This window comes from Phyllobates terribilis, unplaced genomic scaffold (genome assembly GCF_046119375.1).
Source record: "Phyllobates terribilis strain yellow unplaced genomic scaffold, ASM4611937v1 Scaffold_3__8_contigs__length_932513732, whole genome shotgun sequence".
In the NCBI taxonomy this organism is placed as follows: domain Eukaryota; kingdom Metazoa; phylum Chordata; class Amphibia; order Anura; family Dendrobatidae; genus Phyllobates; species Phyllobates terribilis.
The window spans coordinates 18,763,809-18,780,833 of NW_027362763.1; the positions used below are offsets into that span (position 1 = coordinate 18,763,809).

The following is a 17,025-nucleotide window of genomic DNA, read 5'->3' on the forward strand; positions in this document are numbered from 1 at the left end:
ATATACAAGCGAAAAATAGCCTTGAAAAAATATATAAAAATTTTGTTGGAATTCCAAAGGTTAAGAAAAGGAGCATGCCAAGTGTTATGTAGAAACTTGATGAAGGTTTCATATAGTGAATATCTCCTCCAAATATAGAATTATCCACAACCCAAAGGATGCATATTGGATTTCTTGAAATCTAAGCACACGGGGCAATTTCCAGGGTTAATGAGGAAACACAGAAAAAGATAATGAAATGTAGGAAAAGCCTCACCATGTGGAAAATAATATGACAGCTCCTAGATTTAGTTCGCTGGGATCCTAAGTCTTTGACCACTGGCAGAATCACAAAAAAAGAAAGAAAAAAAGGATCCGTGCAGTCCATTATGCTAAAAATTCCTTGTCTTTATTCCATCATATTAAAAAGTTGGGGGGGTGGTTCCACTGTTTCAACACATCAAACGTGACATGACGCCCGCATGTCACTACTTCTCTTCCAAGCCCTGTCGTGCGCCCAAACAATGGTTTTCATCCACATATGGGGTATCAGCATACTCAGGAGAAATTGCAAAACATATTTTGGGGTCCATTTTCTCCCATTCCCTTGTGAAAATAAAAAAAATTGTGTCTTAAAATTTTTTTGGGGGAAAAAAATATTTTTTTTTTATTTTCACAACTCAATGTTATAATTTTCTGTGAAGCTGGGGGTTGAAGGTGTTCACCACACATTTAGATACATTTCTTGGGTGATCTAGTTTCCAAAATGGGGTCACTTGTTTGGGATTTCCACTCGTTAGGCAGATCAGGGGCTCTCCAAACGCAACATGATGCCTGCAGATCATTCCATCAAAGTCTGCATTCCAAAATGTCACTCCTTCTCTTTCAAGCCCTGCCATGCGCCCAATCAGTTGCTTTCCCCATATATGGGGTATCAGCGTTTTTAGGAGAAATTGAACAACAATTGTTGGGGTCCAATTTCTTCCGTTACCCTTATGAAAATGAAAAAATTGGAGCTAAAAAATAATTTTTGTGGAAAAAATATGATTTTTTATTTTCACGGCTCTACGTTATAAATTTCTGTGAAGCACCTGGGGGTCAAGATGATCACCACACATTTAGATAAGTTTGTTGAGGGATCTAGTTTCCAAAATGGTGTCACTTATGGGGTTTTCCACTGTTTAGACACATCAGAGGCTCCCAAAACGCGACATGGCGTCCGCTAATTATTCAAGCAAATTTTGCATTCAAAAAGTGAAATGGCGCTCCTTCCCTTCTGAACCCTGCTGTGCGACCAAAACAGTGTTTTTCCCCCATATATGGGGTATTGGCGTGCTCAAGAGAAACTTCACAACAAATTTTGGGGTCTATTTTTTCCTGTTACCCTTGTGAAAATAAAAAAATGTGGGTCTAAAGTAAAATTTTAGTGAAAAAAAGTTAAATGTTCATTTTTTCCTTTCACGTTGCTTTAGTTCCTGTGAAGCATCTGAAGGGTTAATAAACTTCTTTAATGTGGTTTTGAGCACCTTAAGGGAAGCAGTTTTTAGAATGGTGTCACTTTGGGGTATTTTGTGTCATAAAGGCCCCTCAAAGTCACTTCAAATGTGATGTGGACCCTAAAAAAAGGGTTTTGTAAATTTTGTTAGAAAAATTAGAAATCGCTGGTCAACTTTTAACCCTTATAACTTCCTAACAAAAAAAATGTTTCCAAAATTGTGCTGATGTAAAGTAACATGCAGGAAACAGAAAATATTTTCAGCTCACCGTTGTATCTGAGTCCATTCAATCCTAGGAGCACGGAAAGACGTCCCTGTCAGACGTGAGTAGCAGCTTGCAGGTTGAAAAGAAGATCCAGCTCCAGTGAGGTGAAATTAAAAATATCTCTTTATTTGAAAAATCCATTAAAATATGGGCAATTGTTCCGATCAATTAATTTAGTCAAACTGGAGGAAAAAAGGTACCGGTGATGAATAACTGTACTGGGTGCTCGAAACGCACACAGTTATGTGAGAAATGTTATTTATTAACTGTTTTGTGTGACATATCTCTTTGATTTAAGGGCATACGAATTCAAGGTTTTAAAATTGCTAAATTTTCGCAAAATTTCCATTTTTTAAAAAAAAAACACAAGTCATATCAAATAGATTTTACCATTATCATTCATTACAATATGTCACTAATTTTTTTTTTTTTTTAAATCAGTGGGATCCATTGAAGCATTCTAGAGGTATTACCTGGTCGTCGCCACATAATGTGAGACGTTCTGAGATGTTGTGGCGGTTCCAAATTAAATTGTAAAATTCAAATACGTACATGGAAGAACCACGTCTGATACACTTGAGCATCAGGGCTGATCTGAGTTTATGACATCATTGGTCAGGGTTTTATATCTTGTTTATAGTCATACATGGTAACAATATAATTGGCTCAGCTTATCTCTACCTACAGAGGGGAAAAAAAGGATTTAGTCAGTCACCAATTGTGCAAGTTCTCCCACTTACAAAAATGAGAGAGGCCTGCAATGGACATCATAGGTCGACCTCAACTATGAGAGACAAAATAAATCCTGAAAATCATATTGTCCGATTTGGGAAGAATTTTTTTTAAATTTTGGTGGAAAATAAGTATTCGGTCAACTACAAAAGTTCATCTCAATGCTTTGTTATATATCCTTTGTTGGACAGAGGTGAAACGCTTTCTGTAAATCTTCACAAGGTTGGCACATACTGTCGCAAGATAAAAAATAAAATAAATTCAGCTCACCTGATTCTCACATGCTCCTGGTGCAGGGAAGCCTGGTAATGTGTGGTCTCACGTAGTAGAAACAGTATAAATGTAAGAAGAAACTGGCTGCCAGGCAAAAATTTACCCCCAATTTTTTTTTTTTATTGATAGAAAAATAGTTCAGATCAGTTCAGGTAATGAGATAAAAATTCAATGGATAAATCACATCATAGAATCCAGCTACGTGTTTCGAGCATGATACTATGCTCTTTGTCAAAGCTGATCATTACCTGAACTGATCTGAACTATTTTTCTATCAATAAAAAAAAAAAAATTTTTTAATTTTTTCCTGGAAGCCAGTTTCTTCTTACATTTATACTGGCACATACTATTGCTGGTATGTTGGCCCATTCCTTAATGTAGATCTCCTCTAGAGCAGTGATGTTTTGGGGCTGTCGCTGGGCAACACGGACGTTCAACTCCCTCCAAAGGTTTTCTATAGGGTTTAGATCTGGAGACTGACTAGGCCACTCCAGGACCTTGAAATGCTTCTTACGAAGCCACTCCTTCGTTGCCCTGGTGGTGTGCTTAGGATCATTGTCATGCTGAAAGACCCAGCCACGTTTCATCTTCAATGCCCTTGCTGATGGAAGGAGGTTTGCACTCAAAATCTCACGATATATGGCCCCATTCATTCTTTCATGTACACGGATCAGTCGTCCTGGTCCCTTGGCAGAGAAACAGCCCAAAAGCATGATGTTGCCACCTCCATGCTTCACAGTAGGTATGTTGTTCTTTGGATGCAACTCAGCATTCTTTCTCCTCCAAACACGACGAGTTGTGTTTCTACCAAACAGTTCTACTTTGGTTTTATCTGACCACATGACATTCTCCCAATACTCTTCTGGATCATCCAAATGCTCTCTAGCAACCTTCAGACGGGCCCAGACATGTAATGGTTTAAGCAGGGGGACACGTCTGGCACTGCAGGATCTGAGTCCCTGGTGGCGTAGGGTGCTACTGATGGTAGCCTGTGTAACGTTGGTCCCAGCTCTCTGAAGGTCATTCTCTAGGTCCTCCCGTGTGGTTATGGGATTTTTGCTCGCTGTTGAGATCATTTTGACCCCACGGGGTGAGATCTTGTGTGGAGCCCCAGATCGAGGGAGATTATCAGTGGTCTTGTATGTTTTCCATTTTCTAATTATTGGTCCCACAGTTGATTTCTTCACACCAAGCTGCTTGCCTATTGCATATTCAGTCTTCCCAGCCTGGAGCAAGGCTACAATTTTGTTTCTGGTGTCCTTCGACAGCTCTTTGGTCTTCACCATAGTGGAGTTTGGAGTGTGACTGTTTGAGGTTGCGGACAGGTGTCTTTTATACTGATAACAAGTTCAAACAGGTGCAAGTACTACAGGTAATGAGTGGAGGACAGAGGAGCCTCTTAAAGAAGAAATTACAGGTCTGTGAGAGCCAGAAATCTTGCTTGTTTGTCGGTGACCAAATACTTATTGTAACATCCCTGGCTGCGTGCTTGCATAGTGCACCACCTCCCACCATGCAAGATCGCAATCTTACCTGTCAGTCCATGCTGCAATCTTTGCTCCAGTATCTGCTCTGTCCATGTCTCTTGTCTGATTGCTTAGGGCGTTGGCGCGGCTTTCTGCTTGTTTCTTATAGCTACTGTGTGCACAGTCCTAATGCATCCCCAGCCTATTGCTGTGAGTCACTGGATACTTAAAACCCCCTCCACTCAGTGGGAGGTGCCTGAGCAACACTTTCTTACAGTCTGTTCTGTGCAACTGTGAGCTGCCAGGTCCTGTCCTGACACTAGTCTGTCTGCCACCCTGGAGGCTGAGTACCCAGGGCCGCTACCTGTATCTCTGACTTCTAGTCTGTTTCTGCCACCCTGGGGGCCGCTATCTGTATCTCTGACTTCTAGTCTGTTTCCACCACCCTGGGGGCTGAGTTCCCAGGCTCGTTCCTGTATCTTGTTCCCGGTTCAGTTCCTGTCTGAACAGTGTCCTAGCCTGTTACCTGTTTGTCTCTATGTCTGAATCTTCCCTTTCCTGCAGTGTCTGAACCTGCACCTAACTCCAACTCGTTGTCTCTGTACTTCTGTTTGTGAGTTTTGTGTCCACTCACTACTTCATTATAAGTACCTTGTGTGTATCTGGTTCTGCTTGTCCCCTTTCCCTTCCTCCGTATCTACCTCCTGTGTTCTAACCATCTTCCTGTATTTTCCAGTCTGTTCCATGTGAACAGAACCCTGTCCTGTCTGCCTTCACCTTCTGCTCTGCTTGTTCACCGCTCCGGCGGTTCCGCTCTGCTTCGCTTGTTTACCGCACCTGCGGTTCTGCTCCGCTCTGCTTGTTCACCGCGCCTGCGGTTTTGCTCCGCTCTGCTTGTTCACCCCTACGGCGGTTTTGCCCCACTCTGCTTGTTCACCGCGTGCGGTTTTTCTCCGCTCTGCTTGTTCACCACGCCTGCGGTTTTGCTCTGCTCTGCTTGTTCACCGCACCTGCGGTTTTGCTCTGCTCTGCTTGTTCTCTGCACCTGCGGTTTTGCTACGCTCTGCTTGCTCACCGCACCTGCAGTTTCGCTACGCTCTGCTTGTTCACCGCATCTGCAGTTTCGCCCTGCTCGGTTTGCTCACCGCTCCGGCGGTTCTGCTCTGCTTGTTCACCGCATCTGCGGTTTCGCTCTGCTCTGCTGTCCACCGCACCTGCGGCTCCGTTTCTGTGTCCCAGTCTGAACTGGCCCCTATCCTACCTGCGTTCCTACCTGCCAGTACCCGCCAGTTTGCATACCAGCTGTGCCTGCCAGTGCCCACCCGTCTGCATGCTAGCCGAGCCTGCCAGTGCTCTCGTGTCTGCATACCAGCCGTGCCTGCCAATACCAACCTGTCTTCATACCAGCCGTGCCAGCCAGTACCCACCTGTCTGTATACCAGCCTAACCTGCCTGTTCCTGTATTCCCCGGTGTGGGTCAACAGCTGTGACCTGGGTCTCACCCAGAGTAGCACCTGGTCCCTCTGCTCGGTTCCTCCTTGGTCCACGGAGTCGACTGAGCCGCCGTGTGACCTTGGTCGGACCGAGTTGATACTTAGTTACGCCCCTACAGGCACTCCTCGGTTCATGGTACAGTGGGATCACTAATCACGCTCACGCCAGTCAGTCCGGGCGCGAGCGTAACACATATTTTCCACCAAAATTTGAAAAAAAATTCTTTCCAAATCAGACAATATGATTTTCAGGATTTGTTTTGTCATTTTGTCTCTCATAGTTGAGGCCGACCTATGATGTCACTTACAGGCCGCTCTCATCTTTGTAAGTGGGAGAACTTGCACAATTGGTGGCTGAATAAATACTTTTTTTCCTCCGCTATATGTGCTGCCATTAGCATACATACATCTCATTGGCTAAAGGTAATTTTCTCGACTACCAGCTTTTGGATTTTAGGAATCTCTTAACTTTCTAGTTTCATTTCTTCCTTATGTTTTCTCTGTGTTTCTAGACAAAGACATTTCAAAGACTCCTTATCTCAAACACACACATACTGGCTCAAACTCCATCCTGGTAAGCAGAAGATACAGTACAAAAATCAAAATGGGGTCAGGATAGATAAAGTATAACTCCTGCTCTCACAACCTCATAAAGTGACACTGGTCAAAATTGTAAAATTTGGTCTGGGGCAAACAGCCTTGGGTTGTGAAGGGGTTACATTTCAGCAGGTAAAATAAGTGATGTTTTTGTTCCTTGGTAGGGTCAGTTCTGGATCCTGACCTGAATTGACAACAATATTGTAATGTTTGTGACAGCTGCCTGACCTCTCGTAAACACCATATGTTCCCAACACAATTTTTGGTAACTTTACCCTATCTAATAATGTTTCCGGTAGGTGTAAATGGGGGAAATCTCCATAGCATTCACTATATTGACCCAATATTTACATCACATCAGTTTGTGATTGTTTGTCCCGGGTATTCGAGAGGTGAAGTGTGAAAGCTGTCCGTGCCTTTGGCCAGGTTTGGTCGATTTATTTAGATGCAATATGTGTTGCCCAAAATCAGGATGCCGGGATGTTCGGTATGCACCATCCAATCATTAACTTTTTGTTACGCTTTAATCCAAGCTGACCTGGTTTCTAGAGATGTGACACTCAAACAAATAGTCCATGTTACTTGCAGGGCTTTACCAGCAGCTACATTTCTGTATGGTCTCGTTTTCTCCTGGTTACACAGGACATTTATTCAGCTCTTCAACACCGACTTGGCAGTATCCAAACACAAAGTCATATTCCCTCTGTGAAGATCCTTGTGACAAATAATCTCTAACCCCAACCCCCAGAATATGGTAATGCTCTCATGTCTGACCTGATATACTTGTAAAGTGTCTCCACCATCCACAACATGAATGTGGCTTCTCTCCTTTGTGGATAATTTTTATTTACTTCACTCACTTATATAGCACCATCGTATTCCGCAGCTCTGTACAAACATCATCACTGTCCCCATTGGGGCACACAAACTAAATTCCATATCAGAATGTCTTTGGAGCGTGGGAGGAAACCCAAGCAATGATGGGGAGAACAGAAAATCCCCTTGCACATGTTGTCCTTGGTGGGTTATGAAACCCAGTACTCCAGCACTGCAAGGCTACAATGCTAACCACTGAGCCAACCATTGAGCCACTCAACTGTAACAAGATCTGCTATCAGCATAAACATCACATATTCTGAACATGAATATGACTTTTATCGTTTGTGAATTCTCTCATGTTTACCAAGTTTCCATTTATCTGCAAAACATTTCCCACAATGTGAACATGAATATGGCTTCTCTCCTGTGTGACTTCTTTGATGTCTAACAAGAATAGATTTATGTGTAAAATGTTTCCCACATTCTGAACATATATATGGCATATCTCCTGTGTGACTTTTCTTATGTATGGCAAGATATGATTTATCTGCAAAAAATTTCCCACATTCTGAACATGAATACGGCTTCTCTCCTGTGTGACTTCTCTCATGTGCAATAAGATTTACTTTACTTGTGAAACTTTTTCCACATTCTACACATGAATACGGCTTCTCTCCTGTGTGAACTCTTCCATGTCTAACAAGAATAGATTTATTTCTAAAGCATTTCCCACATTCTAAACACACAAACGACTTTTCTCTTGTGTGAATTCTCTGATGTAGGGCATGACTTGATCTACTTGAAAAACATTTCCCACATTGTGAACATGAATACGGCTTCTCTCCTGTGTGACTTCTCTCATGTGCAGCAAGATTTTCTTTACTTGTGACACTTTTCCCACATTTTGAGCATGAATACGGCTTCTCACCTGTGTGAACTCTTCCATGTCTGACAAGAAGATATTTTTTTGTAAAACTTTTTCCACAGTCTGAACAGGAATGCATCTCTTGTACTGTGTGACTTCTCTGATGTTGAACAAATATATTAAATCTTGTAATACACTTTCCACATTTTGAACATACATACGGCTGCTCTGTGTGATTTTTCTCATGTGTAACTAGATGTGATTTATGTGTAAAACGTTTTCCACATTTTGAACATGGATACGGCTTCTCTCCAATGTGACACCTCTCATGTGTAATAAGATGGGATTTATCTATAAAACATTTCCCACATTCTGAACATGAGTACGGCTTCTCTCCTGTGTGACTTCTTCTGTGTGTAAAGAGATCGGAGTTTTTTGAAAACTGTTTTCCACATTCCCCACACTGAAATCTTTTTCTGTCTTTGAGACCTGTACATGTGGTAACAGTCTGCGCTTGGTCAGGAGACAGTTCCTCTGGATTAGGCTGATTATACGACGTATCTGCACTGTGTCCTGGACGTACATTAAGGGTGATGAGGTTTTCTTCAGAAGAGGGATGCACAATATCTTTACCTTCCACTTGATTATTTAGCAGAAACATGACGTTTTCTTTATAGCTCTTGCTCGGATTTTCTGTTAGGATTAAAAAATAGATTCTATTATTTTTTTCTGTCAAACCACAAAAGTACATACAGCTCTGCTCAAAAGTTTACAGACCCCGCCAGAATTTTTCCTTTCTTGGCCTTGTTTCAGGGAATATGAATGATCACAAAAAAACTTTTTCTCCACTCATGGTTATTGTTGGTTGAAGCCATTTATTGTCAAACTACTGTGTTTTCTCTTTTTAAATCTTAATGACAACCAAAAACATCCAAATGACCCTGATCAAAAGTTCCCATACCCTGGTGATTTTGGCCTGATAACATGCACAGAATTTGACACAAACGAGTTTGAATGGCTACTAAAGGTAACATCCTCACCTGTGACCTGTTTGCTTGGAATCAGTGTGTGTGTGTCATGAAAACGACACCCACTTGGGTCAGACCTTGCAGCTCTCTGGCGCCCCCTTATCCTGCTGGTCAAACACGGTATTGACCGAGGATACGCACGGGTGCAGCTGCTCTAATTTATGTTGACTATTGCGGCACGTGATGTGACAGGACGTATATATACCACCAGTTCCTTCCAGGAACGTATATATACCTCCGACCAGCCACCCTCAAACCACAATATCACATAAATACTGGTATACTGCCACCACCGATCGCTTAACAGGTGGATCGGGTACCTGGTAGGTAACGTGAATTAGCAGGTGAGGAACGTATTTGCTCGACATAGGACAAGAAGGACGAAACTGGTAAATAATTAATGATTTACTCCCAAAAGGGGGGCAGTGTTTACAAAATATATACAAGATATTATAAAGGAGACAATTTACATGTATGCATAAACAGTTATTAAAATAAAAGGGATAAGTAATAGCAAAACCTGCTTCACAAGGTGATGGTCTCAGATTCTGTGGGGGGGACGGCTCCCCGGAAATTAGACTTGATTCCTTCACGCAGCGTGTAGTGCATGCATCTGCGTCCCTGGTTGGAATGGCTTGAAAAATGGCCGATCTGGTTTTTAGCAAGCAGCCAAAACTCTGGGGAACACCCCTTATTTACCTTACAAGGGGGCTCGGCTTTGCGAGCCCACCCAGCTGCAGAAGACCTAAAAAATCCTTCAGATTCCATATCTTGGTGTGGGGGGGTCCCACATCCAAGAGGGAGACATCATCTTGACCGTCACCAATATTCATGAAGATAGATATTAAATATGAAACCTCTATGACGCTCAGAAGCTCAGAATCCATTATCTCAGTTCCCGGTCATTCCTCAGTTATGCAAGTTATACTATTGTAATGGGAAAAAGGTAAGCATTCAAAAAACGTGGTTCCGATGTTTCTGTCAGACCTGTGCGTGATTAAAATTGGCATAAAACGTTTGTACAATTAAACAATGGGATTTTTTGGAGGGATTTTCCGGTTTGTACCAGTGCTTGCCCTGGACTGAAGTTTTATGGCGGGTCATAAAGATTCCTGGTTTGGGGAAAAGCAAAAGTGAGTTCTATGTCTTCTCTTACAAACAGATAGGGGGTGGTTTTTTTTTTCTTTTTAAAACATCTCTCATTTTTAAAACTCGGGCAAAAATACCTTTTGCCTGACACCTCCCCCTTTTAGACTGCGCTATGGAGGTAGGACCTTCTGGTACTCCTCCAAGCGTATGTCTGGAGGCTCCCCTCGCCGGGACAACCCATCGGCATTGCCATGCTCGCTGCCCTTGCGGTGTTGAACGGTAAAGTCGTACTGCTGGAGGGTGAGGCTCCAGCGTAACAACCTTCCGTTGGCACCTGACATGGTGTGCAGCCAACTCAGGGGGTTGTGGTCAGTCACGACAGTGAAGGGGCGCCCGTACAAGTAAGGCTGTAAGCGGTTGAGGGCCCATACAATGGCCAGGCACTCCTTCTCTATGGTGGAATAGGCCACTTCCCTCGGCAGCAGTTTCCGGCTTAGGTACAACACGGGGTGTTCTTGGTTCCCCGAGTCGACCTGGCTGAGTACAGCACCGAGGCCAAACTCACTGGCGTCGGTCTGTACTAAGAGTGGCCGTGTGCCGTCGACCGCCTTTAGTACAGGAGAGCTGCTCAGGGCAGTCTTCAAAGCCCTAAAGGCCACCTCGCATTCATCCGTCCATTTGACGGAATAGGGTAGGCTCTTCCTGGTGAGGTCTGTCAAGGGCTTCGCAAGGCTACTATAGTCCTGCACAAAGCGTCTATAGTACCCTGCGGTGTCCAAGAAGGACTGCACTTGCTTTTTGGTCCTGGGGGTGGGCCAGGACACGATAGCGTCCACCTTCCCAGGCTCTGGCTTCAGAGTACCCCCACCTACCCGTTGCCCCAGGTAGTGGACCTCGTTCATGCCCATCTGGCACTTTCCCGGCTTGATGGTCAAGCCCGCCTAGTGAATGCGCCCGAGCACCTGCTGCAGATGCTCGAGGTGATCCTCCCAGGTGGGACTGAAGATGGCAATGTCATCCAGGTACGCCAATGCGTACCTCTCCAGTCCCTGGAGCAGGTGGTTGACCATTCGCTGGAACGTGGCAGGGGCATTTTTCATACAATCCGAAGGGGGTGATAAAGGCGGACTTCTCCTGGGCCCCGGGGCTCAAGGGAATCTGCCAATATCCCCGACTCAAATCCATAATGGAGAGATAGCTCGCGCTGGCTAACCGCTCCAGCAGCTCCTCAATGCGTGGCATTGGTTGTGCGTCAGAGGCAGTGATAGCATTGAGCCCCCTGTAGTCCACACAGAACCGGGTGGTCCGGTCCTTCTTAGGCACCAGGACTACAGGTGAGGCCCACGCGCTCTTGGACCGCTTAATCACCCCCAACTGCAGCATCTCCTCGACCTCCTGGCGCATGACATGCTGCACCTCGTCGGAGATTCGATAGGCTGTCCGCCAGAGTGGGGCATGATTCCCGGTGTCCACTTCATGGACCGCCACTTCAGTCCTGCCAGGCAGGTTGGTGAACACTGCTTGGAAGGGTTTCAGCACTGCTTGCATCTGAGACCTCTGGTCTGCGGATAGCAAGTCGCTTAGCTCTACATCCTCTAGGGACCCGCTGGCCTTCGCTTGGGCGAGCATGTCCAAGAGGGGGTCATCCTCCCCATCCTCGGGCAGGTTGCAGACCAGTAGGACGCAGGTGCCACGTTCTTGATGAACCTTCATCATATTAACGTGAAACGCCTTCCGCCTACCCCGCTCGTGGTCAAGTGTGATCACGTAGGTGACCGGGTTGAGCTGTTGGTGAATGACATACGGGCCCTCCCAGGCCGCCTGAAGCTTGTCCTTTGGTACGGGGACCAGCACCCACACCTTCTGACCCACCTGGTAGGTCCGTTCTCGGGCGTTCTGGTCGTACCAATGCTTCTGGTCAGCCTGGGCTTGCGCCAGGTTGTCATGCACCAACTGCGTCAAGGTCTGCATCTTGTCACGGAAGCGCATGACATACTCCACGATGGACACTCCTGGGGAGCTCAGCTCTTCTTCCCAGAATTCCCTTATCAAACCAAGGGGTCCTCGGACACGCCTGCCATACAGGAGCTCAAAGGGGGAGAACCCCGTTGAGGCCTGGGGAACCTCTCTGTAAGCAAATAGCAGGTGTGGAAGGTAACGCTCCCAGTCGCGACCCTGGGTTTCAACCAGCATTTTTAACATCTGTTTGAGGGTACCGTTGAATCGCTCACACAAACCATTGGTCTGTGGGTGATACGCACTCGATACCAAATGCTGCACCTGCATTTTCTTACATAGAGCCTCCATTAAGCGTGACATGAACTGAGTCCCCTGGTCGGTAAGCATCTCCCTGGGAAATCCTACTCGCGAAAAGATGGCCAAGAGGGCGTCCGCCACCTTATCCGCCCTAATTGAGGACAGGGCTACTGCCTCTGGATACCGGGTAGCATAGTCTACCACGGTAAGGATGAATCGTTTTCCAGAGCTGCTGGGTATGGCCAGTGGTCCCACAATGTCCACAGCAATCCTCTGGAAAGGCTCCTCTATCACTGGCAAAGAGATCAGGGGGGCTTTGGGGGCCGGCCCTGACTTTCCCACTCTTTGACACGTGGTACAGGAGCGACAGTAGTTCACCACATCTGTCCTCATTTTGGGCCAATAAAAGTGATGAGACAGCCGGGCCTTGGTTTTGCTGACCCCCAAGTGTCCAGCGAGTGGAATTTCATGGGCGATCCGCAACAACTCGTCCCTGAATTGGTAGGGGACGACCAGCTGTCTTTCCCTCAGCCACTCCTGTTGGGGTGTACAGGGAACTGTCTCCCGGTACAACCTCCCTTGGTCCCAGAATACCCTCTCCTTATCCGACTCGGAGGTGGGTTTCTCTGCGAGGCTCCTTAACGTCTCCAGGCTAGCATCTGAGTGCAGAGCTGCCTGAAACTCCTGGCTGGAGGAAGCCAGAAGTGAGGTTAAGGCCACGTCCTCACTGGGACCCTCTGGGACCGGCTCTGGGTCCATAACTGATTCTGTTATTCCTCTGTCCGAGGAGGGTCCAGAAGGCAGGGCGTTACTTGCGGGTAACAGCGGCTATATAGGCCGTCTCCCCGGGAAATAACACCGTCTCATTAGCCTGCGAGGCCATGAGAACTACTCCTCCATCATCCTCCATTACCTCAGGCACAGTGCTACGTATGGGGCAGCAACTATCAGCCAGGTCACCTTCTGTTGTGACACTGGTCACTGGCACAGCACCACCTGCTTCATGGTCCTCGTGCCTCTCCCCATTACCCTTGGCACTGACCTTTGCTCCGGCTAGGGGATTCTCAGCAACATCACCCCGCAGAGTGACATGGCTGAGTTCTCCTGTACCTTCCAAGACAACAACATCATCATCATCATCATCATCATCATCATCATCATCATCATCATCATCATCATCATCATCATCATCATCAGTATTAACCTTACCAACCGTATCAGATCGGGGAGGGGTGTTAGGGACATAATAAGCAAGCATCCTCCCCAAATCAGTTCCCAACAAAACATTAGCAGGTAGGTTTTTGGATACTCCCACTTCCTTCACCCCACTCCCCGCACCCCAATCAATAAAAACCCGGGCCATGGGCAAGGGGCATCGGACGCCCCCAATCCCGGTGACAGTCAGGGTCTTTCCTGGAATAAGCGCTTCAGGGGACACCAGTTCGGGTCGGATGAGGGTTCGTTCGGCCCCAGTGTCCTTGAGGCCTACAGTGAGAGTGTCCCCCACCCTGACAGACTGAAAGTTTTCACAGGCCCTCCCAACCGGCCCACCCACCAAAAGAACTGAGGCATTAGGCCCTGGGGCCTTGGATGGGGGGTTCTTCCTCTGCTTCTCTGGGCAAGTGGCGCTGAGATGACCAGTCTGGTTGCAGGAATAACACCTGTGGGCATCAGATGCAGGCAGGGCCTTGGCAACGGGAAAAAGGTCTCCGGAAGGACGGCTGGCAGGGGTAGGGATAGTGGTTGATGGCTTACCCCCTTTCCAGCTGGTGACGACCGGCTTCCGCACCTCTGGTCTCCGGTTGGCCTCGTAGGTGTCTGCGATCTGCGCTGCTTTATTGGCATCAGGTGGCTCCCGATCCATCACGAACTGCCGTACCTCAGTCGGACACAGATGCAGGAACTGGTCTTTCACAATCAGATCCTTTAGCTGCTCAAAGGTGGTCGCTGACAGTCCTTGGATCCACTGCTCAAAGTTGGTTCGAAGCCCGTCTACCACATCGCTGTAGGTGTCATGTGGTCCACGTTGGAGGGTTCTGAATTTTTTCCGGTAAACCTCCGGAGTCAGCTGGTACTTTTTTATCAGGGCCTGCTTGACGGCCTCATAGTCTCCATCCTGCTCTCGAGGGAGGGAAGCAAACACCTCTAAAGCTTTTCCTCGGAGCCCTGGAGTCAAATATCTTGCCCATTGGTCGGTGGGCAGCTGATACTGCCTGCAGGCCTTTTCAAAGCCTCGCAGAAATGTGTCCAAGTCCCCATCCTTTTCCATCACAGGGAAGTGCTCAGGACGAGGTTTAAAGAAGCTGGCACTGTTGGACTCACGGGTCTGCGTAGAGGGCGACTCCTTCTGAATCCGGGCTAGCTCCAGCTGGTGTTGTCGGTCAGCTTGTCGCTCAGCAGCCTCTCGGTCAGCTTGTCGCTCAGCCCGCTCCTGGAATTTCAGGATCAGCTGCAGTCGTCCATCATGATCGTCTGTGGCGAGCTCCTCCAAGGCCATCTGCAGGTGGGGGTCCACACTACCCTGGTTGCGGGTATGGCTGGCAATCACCGGTTGGACCCCGGCAGCAGCGCCATCCGGGCCTTGGCTGGCCGCCCCCTCATCAGGGCTCCGCTGTCGGACGGGCTCTGCAGCATCTTGTAACAGTTCAGAAATCATTTGTTCTTTGCTTTTGCAGTGGGGGTCAATGCCTTTGATTATACATATTCCAATAAGAGTGTCCTTTTTCTGCTGGTGATACCAGGACTCCCCAACTACGACCATGATCACCAAAATAAAAATAGAAAAGAAAAAACAAAGAAGGGTAGGGGTAACTGCTACACATACAGTATTGTCTCAGATCTAATAAACACTGAGTTCGATCTTCAAAACTTTTGTGCAAGTTTTTAGTGAGAGGAATGATTGCTCAAACCAGATCACTAATGTCCTATGATCCCACCGCTTGCCACCAATTTGTCATGAAAACGACACCCACTTGGGTCAGACCTTGCAGCTCTCTGGCGCCCCCTTATCCTGCTGGTCAAACACGGTATTGACCGAGGATACGCACGGGTGCAGCTGCTCTAATTGATGTCGACTATTGCGGCACGTGATGTGACAGGACGTATATATACCACCAGTTCCTTCCAGGAACGTATATATACCTCCGACCAGCCACCCTCAAACCACAATATCACATAAATACTGGTATACTGCCACCACCGATCGCTTAACAGGTGGATCGGGTACCTGGTAGGTAACGTGAATTAGCGGGTGAGGAACGTGTTTGCTCGACATAGGACAAGAAGACGAAACTGGTAAATAATTAATGATTTACTCCCAAAGGGGGGCAGTGTTTACAAAATATATACAAGATATTATAAAGGAGACAATTTACATGTATGCATAAACAGTTATTAAAATAAAAGGGATAAGTAATAGCAAAACCTGCTTCACAAGGTGATGGTCTCAGATTCTGTGGGGGGGACGGCTCCCCGGAAATTAGACTTGATTCCTTCACGCAGCGTGTAGTGCATGCGTCTGCGTCCCTGGTTGGAATGGCTTGAAAAATGGCCGATCTGGTTTTTAGCAAGCAGCCAAAACTCTGGGGAACACCCCTTATTTACCTTACAAGGGGGCTCGGCTTTGCGAGCCCACCCAGCTGCAGAAGACCTAAAAAATCCTTCAGATTCCATATCTTGGTGTGGGGGGGTCTCACATCCAAGAGGGAGACATCATCTTGACCGTCACCAATATTCATGAAGATAGATATTAAATATGAAACCTCTATGACGCTCAGAAGCTCAGAATCCATTATCTCAGTTCCCGGTCATTCCTCAGTTATGCAAGTTATACTATTGTAATGGGAAAAAGGTAAGCATTCAAAAAACGTGGTTCCGATGTTTCTGTCAGACCTGTGCGTGATTAAAATTGGCATAAAACGTTTGTACAATTAAACAATGGGATTTTTTGGAGGGATTTTCCGGTTTGTACCAGTGCTTGCCCTGGACTGAGGTTTTATGGCGGGTCATAAAGATTCCTGGTTTGGGGAAAAGCAAAAGTGAGTTCTATGTCTTCTCTTACAAACAGATAGGGGGTGGGGTTTTTTTTCTTTTTAAAACATCTCTCATTTTTAAAACTCGGGCAAAAATACCTTTTGCCTGACAGTGTGCATAAAAGCTGAGTGAGTTTCTGGGATCCAGACAGACTCTTGCATCTTTCATCCAGCCACTGACGTTTCTGGATTGTGAGTCATGGTGAAAGCAAAAGAATTGTCAACGGATCTTTGGGAAAAAGTAGTTGAACTGTATAACACAGGAAAGGGATACAAGAAAATATCCAAAGAATTGATAATGCCAGTCAGCAGCGTTCAAACTGTGATTAACAAATGGAAAATCAGGGGCTCTGTAAAAACCAAACCACGGTCAGGTAGACCAACAAACATTTCAGCCACAACTGCCAGTAAAAAATGGTTCGGGATGCAAAGAAAAACCCACAGACAACATCAGCTGAAATTCAGGACTCTCTGAAAACTAGTGGTGTGGCTGTTTCAAGATGCACAATAAGGAGGCACTTGAAGAAAAATGGGCTGCATGGTCGAGTCACCAGAAGAAAGACATTACTGCGCAAATTTCACAAAGTATCTCACCTACAATACGCCAAACAGCATAGAGACAAGCCTCAAAACTTC

At 46.3% G+C, this 17,025-nt stretch overlaps 1 protein-coding gene across 1 annotated transcript in view; it reads right to left on the reverse strand.

The window, feature by feature from the left end:
- Nucleotides 1-6,051: 6,051 nt before the first annotated feature.
- LOC141258705 (uncharacterized) overlaps nt 6,052-17,025 on the reverse strand; it is a 70,492-nt gene continuing 59,518 nt past the window's right edge. The window contains exon 6 of the mRNA XM_073673727.1: nt 6,052-8,678. Coding sequence (XP_073529828.1) covers nt 7,456-8,678 — 1,223 coding nt within the window. The 3' untranslated portion in view covers nt 6,052-7,455. The remainder of the gene's footprint in view (nt 8,679-17,025) is intronic.